Source organism: Crocuta crocuta, unplaced genomic scaffold, assembly GCF_008692635.1.
Source record: "Crocuta crocuta isolate KB4526 unplaced genomic scaffold, BGI_CrCroc_1.0 scaffold1, whole genome shotgun sequence".
In the NCBI taxonomy this organism is placed as follows: Eukaryota; Metazoa; Chordata; class Mammalia; order Carnivora; family Hyaenidae; genus Crocuta; species Crocuta crocuta.
This window is the reverse complement of record NW_027527930.1, coordinates 3267455-3280651: the sequence shown is the minus strand read 5'-3', so window position 1 is coordinate 3280651 and position 13197 is coordinate 3267455. Positions and strand designations below refer to the sequence as shown.

The 13197-nt window shown below is 36.9% G+C and overlaps 1 protein-coding gene across 1 annotated transcript in view; it reads left to right on the top strand.

Annotated features, from left to right (window-relative positions):
• GRSF1 (G-rich RNA sequence binding factor 1) overlaps positions 1 to 8110 on the top strand; it is a 16260-nt gene extending 8150 nt beyond the window's left edge. Inside the window, exons 7-10 of the mRNA XM_077750145.1 lie at positions 374 to 495; positions 1552 to 1687; positions 2273 to 2348; positions 3245 to 8110. Of these exons, the coding sequence (XP_077606271.1) occupies positions 374 to 495; positions 1552 to 1687; positions 2273 to 2322 (308 nt within the window). The 3' untranslated portion in view covers positions 2323 to 2348; positions 3245 to 8110. The remainder of the gene's footprint in view (positions 1 to 373; positions 496 to 1551; positions 1688 to 2272; positions 2349 to 3244) is intronic.
• Positions 8111 to 13197: the final 5087 nt, after the last annotated feature.

Here is a 13197-nt window from a genome sequence, read left to right as displayed (position 1 = left end):
TCGTGGGGGGTTCAGGTGATATTTGTTAAGTGGCACACAGTTCAGATTATTTTTGCTTTTAAGATTAAAGCCCTTCCTGGCACTTTGGTGGCTCAGTCAGTTAGGCATCCAACCTCAGCTCAGGTCATGATATCGCAGTTCCTGAGTTGTAGCCTCTCTTCTGGCTCTCTGCGATCAGCACAGAGCCCACTTTAGATCCTCTGTCCCTCTCTCTCAAAAAATAAAAATTTGAAAAAAATTGAAAAAATAAAAGTAAAGCCACTGGTTCAAGAAGAATTGAAGATTTTGACATAAAGATTATACCTAATTATAATCCATTAATAACCCTGGAAGCTTTTATGTTCCTGATGGTGCTTTTTGTTCCACTTCTCAGAATTGCCTAAGGAGATGTCCGAAAAGCTTCCAGAGGCTGTTGATTTTGGAACTACATCTTCACTACATTTTGTCCACATGAGAGGATTGCCTTTCCAAGCTAATGCTCAAGACATTATAAACGTGTGTGGCAGTAAGATATCCAATCTCAATAGGTTTGAACAAAAGTTCTAAAATTGAACTCTTATTAATTTGGGAAAGATGAAGAAAATACCATATTTCTGAACTATCTTTGGACAGTAGGATGGCATCTCCATTGTTGTAGAGGAACAACAAACAAAAATACAAGAAACAAATAAAAAAAACAACATAAGAAAGTTTGTTTTTTCTCCAAATTGGTTCAGCTTATTCATTTTTGAGTTTAGGAAGCTGAAACTCAGAGGAGATTTGTCACAGGGCAGTTGTATACTAAACAAGAATCCAGTGCTCCTATGCTTAGAACCGTAGGCTTCTTCAGGATTCCCTATGTTTTTGGAAAAGAAATTTTAATACTTTTATAATAGGTATTATATGAAAAGAAAGGGAAACCACAGTAGCCATATTGATGTCATGAACTTGAGAGGGCATATACTTAAGGTAGGTCCCAACCTAGTCTTCAGTTAGTAATGGGGCCTCAAAGTTGTCTTTCTTTGTTATTTAAAAAAGCGTGATAGGAATCATATCTTTAACCAGATGGAGATTGCACAATCTCATTAAAACATTACATTTGTATTGCTTTGGTTTGATGATAACCACTCAGTGTGGTAGTGATTTATGTAGTCCTGGTTTAAAAAAACCGATTCACAGGTACATGTCTGATGAAAACATGGTAAAAACGACTTACTAAGAAATGAAGTATATTTGATGGATGCTCTTTAGAAACAGGGAAGGACAAATGTGAGAGGACTAATAAAAGTAGTCCTGGTTGGCATTAAAAAGTTTGAGAATTCTTTGTATAGTATACTTATAGTTTGAATTTTCAGTGAACAGAAATTTGAAATGTAACCTTGAGTTCCAAGAGGATCGGAAAAGCCAGAAGAGAGGAGATGTGTCACTGTTTTGTTGCCAAAGGAGATTTCCTAAAAACAAATTTGTTGAACGTAAGAATCAGTCTGAAAGAAAAATGCAGAACCATAAGCCTTCTAGAAATCGGGCGTCCTGGCATTATGTTCCTTTTAGCTTCTTTTCTTTGTTGTTTAGTTTTTTGCTCCGCTGAAGCCTGTTAGGATCACCATGGAATACAGTTCCAATGGGAAGGCCACAGGAGAAGCCGATGTGCACTTCGATACCCATGAGGATGCTGTTGCAGCTATGCTCAAGGATCGGTCTCACGTTCGTAAGTGCTGCCCATGATTTCCATTGTCATTTTGGATGTCTGTCTTTGCTTACAAATGCCTTTCTGTGTTTTGGAGTTTACCTAGACTTTTTCCTGGGGAAAACTTGCTCTGTTACTACTACTAAATTAAATGTAAAAAGGACAAAACACTATATTGTAATGAAAAGCATTTGTTTGATAAGTCTGCATATTTCTGTACAGAGTTAGGATTTTTTTTTGCTTGTTTTTTTAAATGTTGTTTTTGTTTTTAATTAGGAAAAGTAATGGACAAAGTGTGAGTTGCTGTCTTAACTATGAGGAAATGGCTACAGTATTATTTCTCCCTTTTTAAACAATTTTTATTTTTTTTAAGTTTATTTATTTTGAGAGAGAAAGCACAAGTTGGGGAGGGGCAGAGAGGGAGAGGGAGAGAATGCCAAGCAGGCTCCATACTGTCAGCACGGAGCCTTACGGGGGCCTGGAACCCATGAGCCCCTGAACTCATGACCTCCGCCAAAGTCTGACACTTAAGTGACTGAGCCACCCAGACACCCCTCCCTTTCAGTTTCTTAAAAATGAATCTTTTTTTTTTTTTGTCATTCTCAGACCATAGGTATATTGAATTGTTCCTGAATTCATGTCCAAAGGGAAAATAAGACTTCCAGGGACTCCAGATAATAAGGTAACTTTGAAAGGTACAATTGTGGGAATTATTTTTAGTTGATAAATTAAACATTAACTCACTACTATATGGTGGAAACCAGTCTTTTTTTTTTTTTTTTAAATAAAGACCAAACTAATCATGATATTGAAGCATCAAAAAGAATCTTTTGGCATCATTCCCAATATTCATGATCCTATGTGCCTGAAAATAATTTTTACCTTTAACACCTGTAAATTATGCTGAAAATGCGCTTACATTAGCTTTTCTTCCTATAAAATCTAAACACTTTTTCTCCATTTCTAAAATACTAAGATGTTTAAAATAGTACTTCTGAAATTAGGGTGTATCATTGTTACGTACACTTAATGTACCACTGTCTTTTTTCCTGAAAACGTGTTATGAAATGGTTGTCCTAAGAAGTACATGATTCCATAGAATTAACTTAACCTATGACACATCTAAATGATGTTCCCTCCTTTGACTAAATGTTATGTAGTATCTTCTATTTCCCCCTAAAATTTTTTAATGTACTATAATCATTTTTCTGTAGATAGTGGTACATTTGAGACTGTTAACTGGAATGATTTCTTGGAAATAGATGGGGCATTTCTTTACTATAGTTGTCATAGGCTATTTTTGGATATTAAGTCCCATAATCTTGTGATGTTAAATATTAGTAAAATCCATATAAAATATATTTTGTGCTCAAGTCTCAAAATCTACTGTCTTCATACCAGGCTGTAAACAATAATGCCTAATAATTTTCCTTATCCTTAACTTAATGGATTTGTCACCAAATGGACTTGCACCAAAACAGAAAGACAAGTATTGAATTTTTAATATGGCAATGCTTTTTTTCCCCCGACACTTTTTCATTTTGAGTAAATGTGGACCATTTTTTGTTTTATTTTCAGGATGAAGCAGGAAGCATTTCATTTGCACATCTTTTCTGGACGTGGAATATACAGTTCCAGTTTTGTAGCAACAACTGCTAGAGAAAGGATTTGGGGGTTTTGGGTTAATTGCTTATAAGACAAATTACATAGTGGACTGTTTAGAAAGGAAAAGGAAAGATTCAGTTTGGAGTTATGAAATAAACCACAAATTTAAATTTTTGTTTAATCTCTTCAGGATCTGATTTAAAAATCTAGTTTTTATTTTAAATGATGAAACAGTTTGTTTTCATGGAATATGTATTACCCAGTGTAAAGACTACATATTTTTATTCAGCATTGTCTTTGAAAATCTTCCTCCCATCTTGCAAATGATCTGTTTGAGGTTTTGTCTTTCCGCCTATGAATTAAGAGCTCTGTTTGTAAAACTTCTCGGGAATGAAATACTGATTTATTTTAACCAAATACTCACCAAAGCAAGGAAGGGTTTCAGACCTTTGAACCATTATGGTTTGGCAGAGTAGTTTTAATTTTATGTGTATTAGATTACTTAGGTAGGGGTAGAAATTTAAAAGAAAGAATCAAAACAAAAATAAGTACCACAGGTTAGCGAGTGTACATGACAATAATTTGGCAGTTTTAGGTCTCTAGAAATGTTTTACCTTTCTACGCCTTGTGCTGAGGCATTTGACATTGGTGCCTGTAATACTTAAGGAGAGAATTCTAGTCTCGACTTAAAAGCTCACTGAACACCCACCCCCAACTTTTTTTGATTTTGGGTAAACCGTAAGGGCGTGTGTTAATCTCAAAACTGAAGTGACATGTCAGAACAGTCCCAACTGGTAAAGACATTTATGGCTTCACTTGAGTTTAAACCAGCTCCCAAGAGAAAATCTGTCTCATTTGCTTTTTCAGTGGGATAGCATATCCCATATTTTAGAACAAGTAGGGGTGCCTTGCTTAAATAAAAATAACATTTAATGTATAATTGTGTGAAGGGTTTATGGATAAAGCTGTACTTCTGTCACATTGTGACAATACCTTCTGCTTAATATTAAACAGCTTGTTATTTAAATATTGGATCAAAATGGCTGGCTTCAAAATGTAGTTATTAATAAACTAACTTTCTGTGCACCTGTGTAGGAGAATCAAAGTCCTGTATACTTTCTTTGCCTTGTACCTGTTCTCAGGGTGATGACTGCCACATAGTTACCAGGAGATACGATTCTAGTTCTTAAAATTGAATTAGCCCAGATTTCTGAGAGGTGATACCTGGAGGAGAGATGACGTCTTCTCTCACTTAATACATAACCATCTTTGATTACCAGCTAAGATTCAAAATCACTGTACTGTAAGTAGTCAATAAATGAAGGCTTGTTTCAGGCTGCAGATTACCTAAGAGTATTTATTTTGGACTGTGTGTATCAACCAAATATATTTTCGCTACATCATGTCCTGGTATAGTAGAAGAAGAAATTGTAGATTTCGTTTGTGTTTTTATCATCCTATACGAGCATGAATTAACCATCTTAACATCTTCAGTATTATTACTTAAATAGAAATGTGTTTTCACATGCAGTTGAGTGTATGAAGCTATCAGAACTGGTGTTTGTAGCGGAATGATCTATTAGAATATGATCTTTTCTCTCTCTGTTTAGCAGTAGGTGTCTAGTTTGCTATGAAAAAAATCTATAGGGACTGTTGGGATTGGGGCTGGTGAGAAATTAATTCACTTGCGAATAATTCAAAGCCAGTGAATTTGGTTTGCATATCTCTAGGAAAAGAATGGAGCAAAGCTTACATGGTGGGTAAGCATGAAGCGGTATATCTTCCCACACTAGTGACTGAGTACTCAGTACAAAAGGTGGCCATTCTTGGGAAGTCATTCTGTAAATTCAGATACTTTACTCCTTTAGTAGGTGATACCTTACAATTTAGGCTGGTAAATGAATGATTGCTGAGAGGGCAAATGTGGTTACTGGAAGGGGAAGAAAAGCACATAATAGACTAAAAGTAACCTTTTATGTACATCCAGTCAAAAGACATATTTCTCTCTCCTGAACTTTGACAAAACTGGATTGTATATTATCATTAGCTGTTGAAAGAAGTAATGACAGTGAACTTTTGCCCTTCTGTTAGGGTCCTTTTGTGTCTTTATAATCTCTTTTGTGGTAAAGCTATAAAAAGTAGTGTAGAAATGGCCAGGTTGCCCATCCTGCTTTGGCTAGCTACTAGAATTGCAGGAGAGACTTCTAAGTAGCATGTAGACACCCAGGAGGAGATGGCTGGAGACTGAGATCTGATTGATACACCCACTGATATCAGAGAATGAAGCAGAGCCAAAGTGCCCCTCTGTCTGGTCGAATCAGGCTTCTGCAAGGTGGGAAAGGATACCTGAGTCCACTGTGGAGTGGAAGGCTCTGTGGCGTGGGGAGGAGGAAGCAGGAGAAGGCCGCTTACAGCCACAAGCCATTTTGAGGCAGTGGCCCTGTGTATTACTAATCAGCATGCCCTATTGGCATCTTCTGATTCCCTTAGCAGATTCTCGCTTGGAGAGTTGTCTTTGAGTTACATCCTATTCACTTTATAATTTAAAACATTCCATTGTTCGAAGAGTTTCCCCTAAATTATGTGACAGGGTTCACATTCAATTGGCAGGACCTTATTATAAAGTAGAATGGTTTATCTGAGCAGTAAAGTAGAGGCAGGCCTAAGTTCCAGGGGTCTTGAAAAAAAAATGCTGTTATGTAGTAAGAATACATTTTCCCTCAATTCAGCAGATTAGGAAAGAATCTCTGAAGTTTGTAGGAAGGGAATAAAGCTGCTATAAACATTCATGTGTAGGTTTTTGTGTGTACATAAGATTTCAGCTCATTTGGGTAAATACCAAGGAGGACGATTGCTGGATCATATGGTGAGACTATGTTTAGGTTTGTAAGAAACTGCCAAACTCTTCCTAGGTGGCGGTGTCGTTTTGCATTCCCACTAGCAACGAATGTGAGTTCTGCAGCAGTTCGTTCTCAGCGTTTGGTGGTGTCATTGCTTTGGCTATGAGCTATTCTAATAGATGTTTACTGGTTATCTTGTTGTAGTTTACAACTCATAATGACCTGCGACGGTCAGCATCTTTAGATGTATCTATTTGCATCTTCATACTGCCTTTGGTGGGATGTCTGTTCAGATCTTCTGCCTAGTTTTTTAGTTAGGTGGTTTTCTTACCGAATTTTAGGACAAGGATATAGAAAGGTTTAGTTTGGTTCTTAAATCTGTATGATATGAAAATAAATGGTGGGGTAATTGTAAATTATTTATATTTTATTTTTTGAGTGAAATAGAATTCCAGCGATATGAAAGGGTACACAGTGAAGTCTCCCTCCCATCCTGTTCTTCAGCCACATAGATCCCCTTCTCAGGCAACCCTGCCATCAGTTTCCAATGTAAACATCCAGTGATCTTTACTGTGTAGATAAGCAAATATTAATATTTTCATTTAAAAAATATAAATTACAGCATACTCTACATGCTGTCCAGTGCCATTTTTTCCCATTTAATACATCCTAAAGATCATTTTATATCAGTATATAAAATCCTCTCATTTTTTAAAATGTACAGTATGGATGTACATAATTTAACCTGTCCCTCACTGGTGAACAGGTAAATTGTTTGCAATCTTTTGCTACTGTAATGCTGAAATGAATTACCTTGTGTAAACTTATATCATTTTGTACATACATAAATTTCTCTAGGATAAATGGTCAGAGTATGTGTACTGTAATTTAGGTCTAAAATTAAACTTATGTCTATATTTGTTGTTTCCTAGTTTGTACCAGCAGTGCAAGCGCCCGTTTTCCCATAGCCTCTCTAACACAGAGTGTTAGCAGTCTATTCTTGGCCAATCTGACAAGTTAAAAGGGAAAAAAAAAAGCAATGGTATTCTGAGGGGGCATTTCGTGTTTAAGACTTTGGGGATTTCGTGTTCTTGTGAATTGTCTTTTATTTCACTTAAAATCTGTATTTATCCTCCTCATATTAATCTGAAAGCAAATCCAAGACATGGCATCATTTTATCTAAATATATTTCAGTATACATCTTTTCTTTAAAAAGGACTTTTTAAAAGTACCACCATTCCTAAAAATACTAATTTCTTAACACAAATATCCTAAAAGTAATGTTTTAAAAAGTGATTTGAATCAGGATCTAAACAACAGTCCACACTTTGCAGTTGGTTGTTAAGACTTTCCCCCGTAATATTTTTAAAATTTTTCAAGCATAAAGAAAAATTGAATTATAAGCATACCTACATCTAGTAATATTTTGTCTTATTTTCTTCCTCACATTATATCTGTATATTCATCAAACTGTCTTTGTTTTTTCTTTATAGATGTCAAAGTTGCCGATATAGTTGAGCTTTTTAAGCTCTTTGGAATACATACTGTTAACTATAGTTTGTTTCCTTGAGGTAAAATTTACAGCGAAGTGAACAAGTGTACCTTCCACTGGAGTTTTAATGCACAACTGTGTGACAAAACCCATAGCAAGCTAGGGAGCATTAACATCACATCAGAAAACGTCTTTACCCAGTCAGTTCCTGCACCTCTCCCATCCCTTCTCCCTGTTAGAATTTGTTTTCACCATAGATTAGTTTGGCCTATTCTAGAACTTCCTATAAATGGAGTCACACAGTATGTTTCTTGTGTAACTTTTCACTCAGCATGTTTTGAGATTCATCAATTTGTTTCGGCTCTTCCTTTTCATTGCTGAGTAGTATTGCATTGTATGAGTATTTCACAGTTTAACCTTTCACTTGGATGAACAACTGATGGACAATGGGCTGTTTATAGTTTTTGGCTCTTATGAATAAAGTTGCTATGAACATTCTTGTGCAAGCCTTTTTGTGGATCTGTTTTCTTTTTGGTAGTAGAATATCCTAAATTGTAAGATTGATTATCTTTTTAATTTTACTAAAAACTGACATACTTTTTTCCAAAGTGGTCATCCTATTTTATATAAGCCAACAGTATGAGAGTGCCAGCAGGCCCGCATCCTCACTGGTACCAGCTTGTAATTTTAACCATTCTGTGTGTGGTGGTACCTTGGTTGTGGTTTTAACTTGCTGTTCATGGCAATTGATGTTGAGCATTTTTTTCATGTGTCTTGGCCATACAGATATCTTCTTAGTGAAGATGAAGTGCCTGTTAATTTCTTTTAATCTGTTTCCCCATCCATTACTTTTGCCCTTATTTGAAGAAATAAGATTTATAGAGCTTTCCACAAACTGAATTTTACTGATTGCCTTTCTGTAATGTTTTTATATTGTGTTTGGGCTTTTTTCTTATTAGGAGCCCTTAATTCTTGCAGCAAGCTAACTCTAAATACCTTTCCCTCCAGCTCTTTGTCATTTTGGTTGCTTATCATGGCAGAAATTATTTTTATGGGGGCACTTGGGTGGCTCAGTCGGTTAAGTATCCAACTCTTGTTCTCAACTCACGTCTTGATCTCTGGTCATGAGTTCAAGTCCCTCACTGGACTCCTTGCTGGGTGTGAAGCTTACTTAAAAGTTATTTGTATGTGGTGCAATTCTTAAATCTCCCCTTGTATGGCTTCTAGGTTCTGTGTCAGAATTAGGACATCCTAGTGAAATGATCTTGAAAGTACCTGGTGACAAGGCATGAAGCCAAGGTGGACTAGAATATGGATGGACCCAGTGAAATTCACAAGGATCATACATTTAAGCACCAGCTTTCAAATGATCCAGACTGAATTTGAAGTCCACAGGTGAAATATCACAAGTATATTTAAAGACCTGTGATTCTAAAACATACCTGGTTCCATCTGAACTAAAGAGTCTCAACCTTTTTCTGCCACGTGACAGTGACATTTGGGAATAAAGACCAAGAGTTAAAGAGAAATTGAGTTCTTCACAATTTTCTGATAGGCTGGCTGTAATTCCATCCATTTCTTGTCCTCTTAAGAAAGCAAATGGGGGAATAGAAGTTATAGTATTGGGCTAATTTTTAACCTGCTTTAACTTCTAAGAATAGTGTTTTTTTTAAAGGTTATTTATTTTAAGAGACACTCCGTTTGCCAGCAGAGGAGGGGCAGAGGGAGGGAGAGAATCCTAAGCAGACTCTTTGCTGTTAGTGCAGAGCCTGATGGGGGGCCAAGGGAGGATGGATCTCTTGACCGTAAGATCATGACTTGAGCTGAAACCAAAGAGTAGGATGCTTCACTGATTAGGCCACCCAGGCATTCCAGGAATAAATTATTTTTTGATAGACCTTATAATTGAACATGAATGGATGTTATGGTCAGAAAGTAGCACTCCCAAATGGTAAGGCAATATTGCTGCTGGGGACTTGTATAGCTTTCCTACCCAACATGCCTGTTGGAGGCCTTGGGTCTCTCTCCCAAGCTCAATTATTAACTCCTAGGAATCTGACGTCCTCAGCAACTGGTCACTGGCTCTATTTTTTTTTTTTTAATATTTTTATTTATTTCTAGGAGAGAGAGAGAGAGAGAGACAGCGTGAGCAAGGAAGGGTCAGAGAGAGAGGGAGATACAGACTCTGAAATAGGCTCCAGGCTCTGAGCTGGCAGTCAGCACAGAGCCCGACGCGGGGCTCGAACCCACGAACCGCGAGATCATGACCTAAGCAAAAGTCGGACGCTTAACCGACTAAGCCACCCAGGCGCCCCGCACTGGCTCTATTTTTAACTAACTTTACATTTCAAGATAATACGTTGTCTTTGAATAAAGTTTGCCTTTTATTTTAAAGCTTATTTTTTATTTATCTTGAGAAAGAGTCAGCATGAGCGGGGGAGGGGCAGAGAGAGCATCCCAAGCAGGCTCTGCACTGTTAGTGCATGCGGGGCTCAAACTCACAAACTGCGACATAAGGACCTGAGCCCAAACCAAGAGTTGTTGCTCTTGGTGGAGAAATGGTACTTGTCAGATACTTGATTTCTGATTTGATAGGCTGACAGATTTACAAGATTCTGTTATACAAAAGTAGTTAACAAAATTGTCCTCAGGAATGTTGAACTGACAAATCCTTAAGCCCACCAATATCTAAGAATCCTTGAGATTTGACCTGAGGGAACTTTAAGTGGATATATTAGGCTAAAGTATTTGAAAGATGTTTTATAATCAAAATATGATCACTTCTGAAATACAGTTCTTTAAAAAAGGCCTACATTTTCTGTTGAGCGAAGGTGCAATGAGGTTCTAATAGACAGTAGTCCTGAGAACTAAATCACTAGTCCATCATGGAGTCCTTCCACAGAATGGTTAAATTCCCTTTAAGTGTTTCATCAAACATTTTTATTGACTTACACTGAGGTATAAATATGACTTAAAATCCTCATTCTGAGAAAAATTCTTACTCTATTTGGAAATAACTTAAACAGCATCTAGGGAGCTAAGTTCTATAAGGTTAGACCTATAGTTAGGAGTATGAAAATACCCTTTTTTATTTAAGTAAGCTTTTAATTTGTTTTTGATATACAAAAAATTGCAAGAATAGAATTCTATATGCACATCACCAGTTTCACTATAGTTGACTTAATACATTGCTACAGATTTGTCAAACTAGCATTATTAGTACATCACCATTAACTACATTTCACTTCATTTAGATTTTTCAGCTTTTTCCTCAGATCTTTTTTGTTGTTGTTGTTGTCCCGAGACACATTACATTTAGTCAGCATGGCTCTTTAATTTCAGACTTTTTATTTTGGATGACTTCGACAATTTTAAGGAATATTGGTCAGGTACTTTGTAGAATGTCCCTCAATTGGAGTTTCCTGAGGTTTTTCTCCTGGGTAGACTGGGGTTATAGGATTTGGGGAGGAAGAACACAAAGGTGCCATTTTCACCACAAAGATTCAGGTTATCAGCTTGACTTATCACTGACATCAGTTCTGATCACCTTGCCAAGATAGAGTTTGCTGGGTGACTATAAATTTCCTTTTTTCCTTTCTATATCGTACTTTTCTGAAGCAAGTTACTAAGCACAGCCTACATTTCAAGAAGTAGGAAGTTAAGCTCCAACTTCTTGAAGGAACAACTGCATAAACCATTTGTAATTCTGTGTAGAGGTGCCACTTCTCCCTCATTTATTTAATCTTTTATATCAATGTGGACTCAAAATTTTATTTCGCTTACAATTCTATACTACATTATTTTGTTGTTCATACTGCACTGTTTTTGGTTTTTATGCCACTTCCTTAACTTTCTGGTATTAACAAGATGTCCCAGACTTAGAATCAGCCATTTCTCCAAAGAGCCCTGGTTTCTTTTATTGGAGAATTGTATTAGAAACTAACATTTAGTTTTTCTTTTTTTTTTTTTTAAGTTTATTTTTGAGAGAGAGCACGTGAGCAGGGTAGGGGCAGAGAGAGGGGGACAGGATCTGAAGTGGGCTTTGTGCTGAGAGCAGAGAGACTGATGTGGGGCTTGAATTCCCAAACCATGAGATCATGACCTGAGCCAATGGCAGGTGCTTAACCAGCTGAGCCACTCAGGCCCCACAGAAAACTGAACACTGAATTATGCCCATCATTACCAAATGTTGGCTTCCAGGCCCTCTCAGCAGAGGGATCGGTGTACCAATCCATATTCATCTTCCCCACCCAAAATTCTGTATCCACTCCCCCCTTCCCTCAGCCTCTGGCAACCACCATTTTTCTGGGTCTGTATTCAACTGCTCTGAGAACCTCATGCAAGTGGAATCATCTGTTCTATGACTGGCTTGTTTCACTTGTAATGTCCTTAAGGCTCATCCATGTAATAGTATGTCAGAATTTCCTTCCTTTTTAAGGCTGAATAATATTCCATTGGATGTATCTGCTGCATATTATTCTTTCATTGGTCAGGGGACACTTAGATTGCTTTACATTTTTGGCTATTATAAATAGTACTGTGAACCTCCAAATGTGTTGGAGTCCCTTTTGACTACAGTATACCCAGAAGGTACATTGCTTTCACTTTTGACTACAGTATACCCACAAGGGGAAATGATCTATTACGCGGTAATTTTGTTTAAATTCTTCGGGAACCATCACACTGGTCCACAGTGGCCGCACGGCTTCTACCAACAATGCACAGGGTTCTAATTTCTCCACAAGTTAATTTTGATGAAGTCCAACATCTTATTTTTTGTTGTTACCTGTGCTTTTGGGGTCCTTTCTAAATTTTTGCCAAATAGTTGTCATGAATTATTTCCTTTTTCCCATGAGTTCTAGTTCTAGCTCATTTGTTTAGATCTTGAACAATTTTAATTTGTAAACGTTGTAGTAGAGGCCCCTCCTTTTTTTTTTGGCACGTGCACATCCAATTTTATCAATAAATTTGTTGAAAAGACTGTCCGTTAAGCCCCTTTTGGTCTTGGCACCCATCTCAAAAATTATTAGTCCATACATGTGAAGGTTTATTTCTAAGCTCTCTTTTTTACTTCATTGGTCTAGGTCTCTGTGGCAGTACCATATTGTTTTGATCACTGTAGCTTTGTAGTAAGTTTTGACATCAGAAGTGAGACCAACAACTTTGTTCTTTTTCAAGATTGTTTGGGTTATTTGGGTGTTCGCTGAGATTCCATATGAATTTAAGACAAATGCTTCTATTTCTGCAAAAAATACGGGTGTTTATGGGAGGAATACTTGGAATCTATAGATGGTTTTGGGTAGTATTGACATCTTAATGATAGTAAGTCTTCCAATGCATAAACACGGAGTGTCCTTCCATTTGTTGGTATCTTTAACTTCTTTACGCAGTGTTCTGTAGTCTTCAGTGTAGAAGTCTTTTGCCTCTGGTTGTTTATAACTAAGAATGGTATTCTTGTTGATGCTACTGTGAATAGTGGAAGGAACAGTTTTTAAGGAAGACAGACCTAATATTAAGTCAAGGCATTCATGGCTTAGTTCCCTTGCTTTTGTTGACAACTTTACACTAATAACAGATCTTTGGAGCTTTGTTC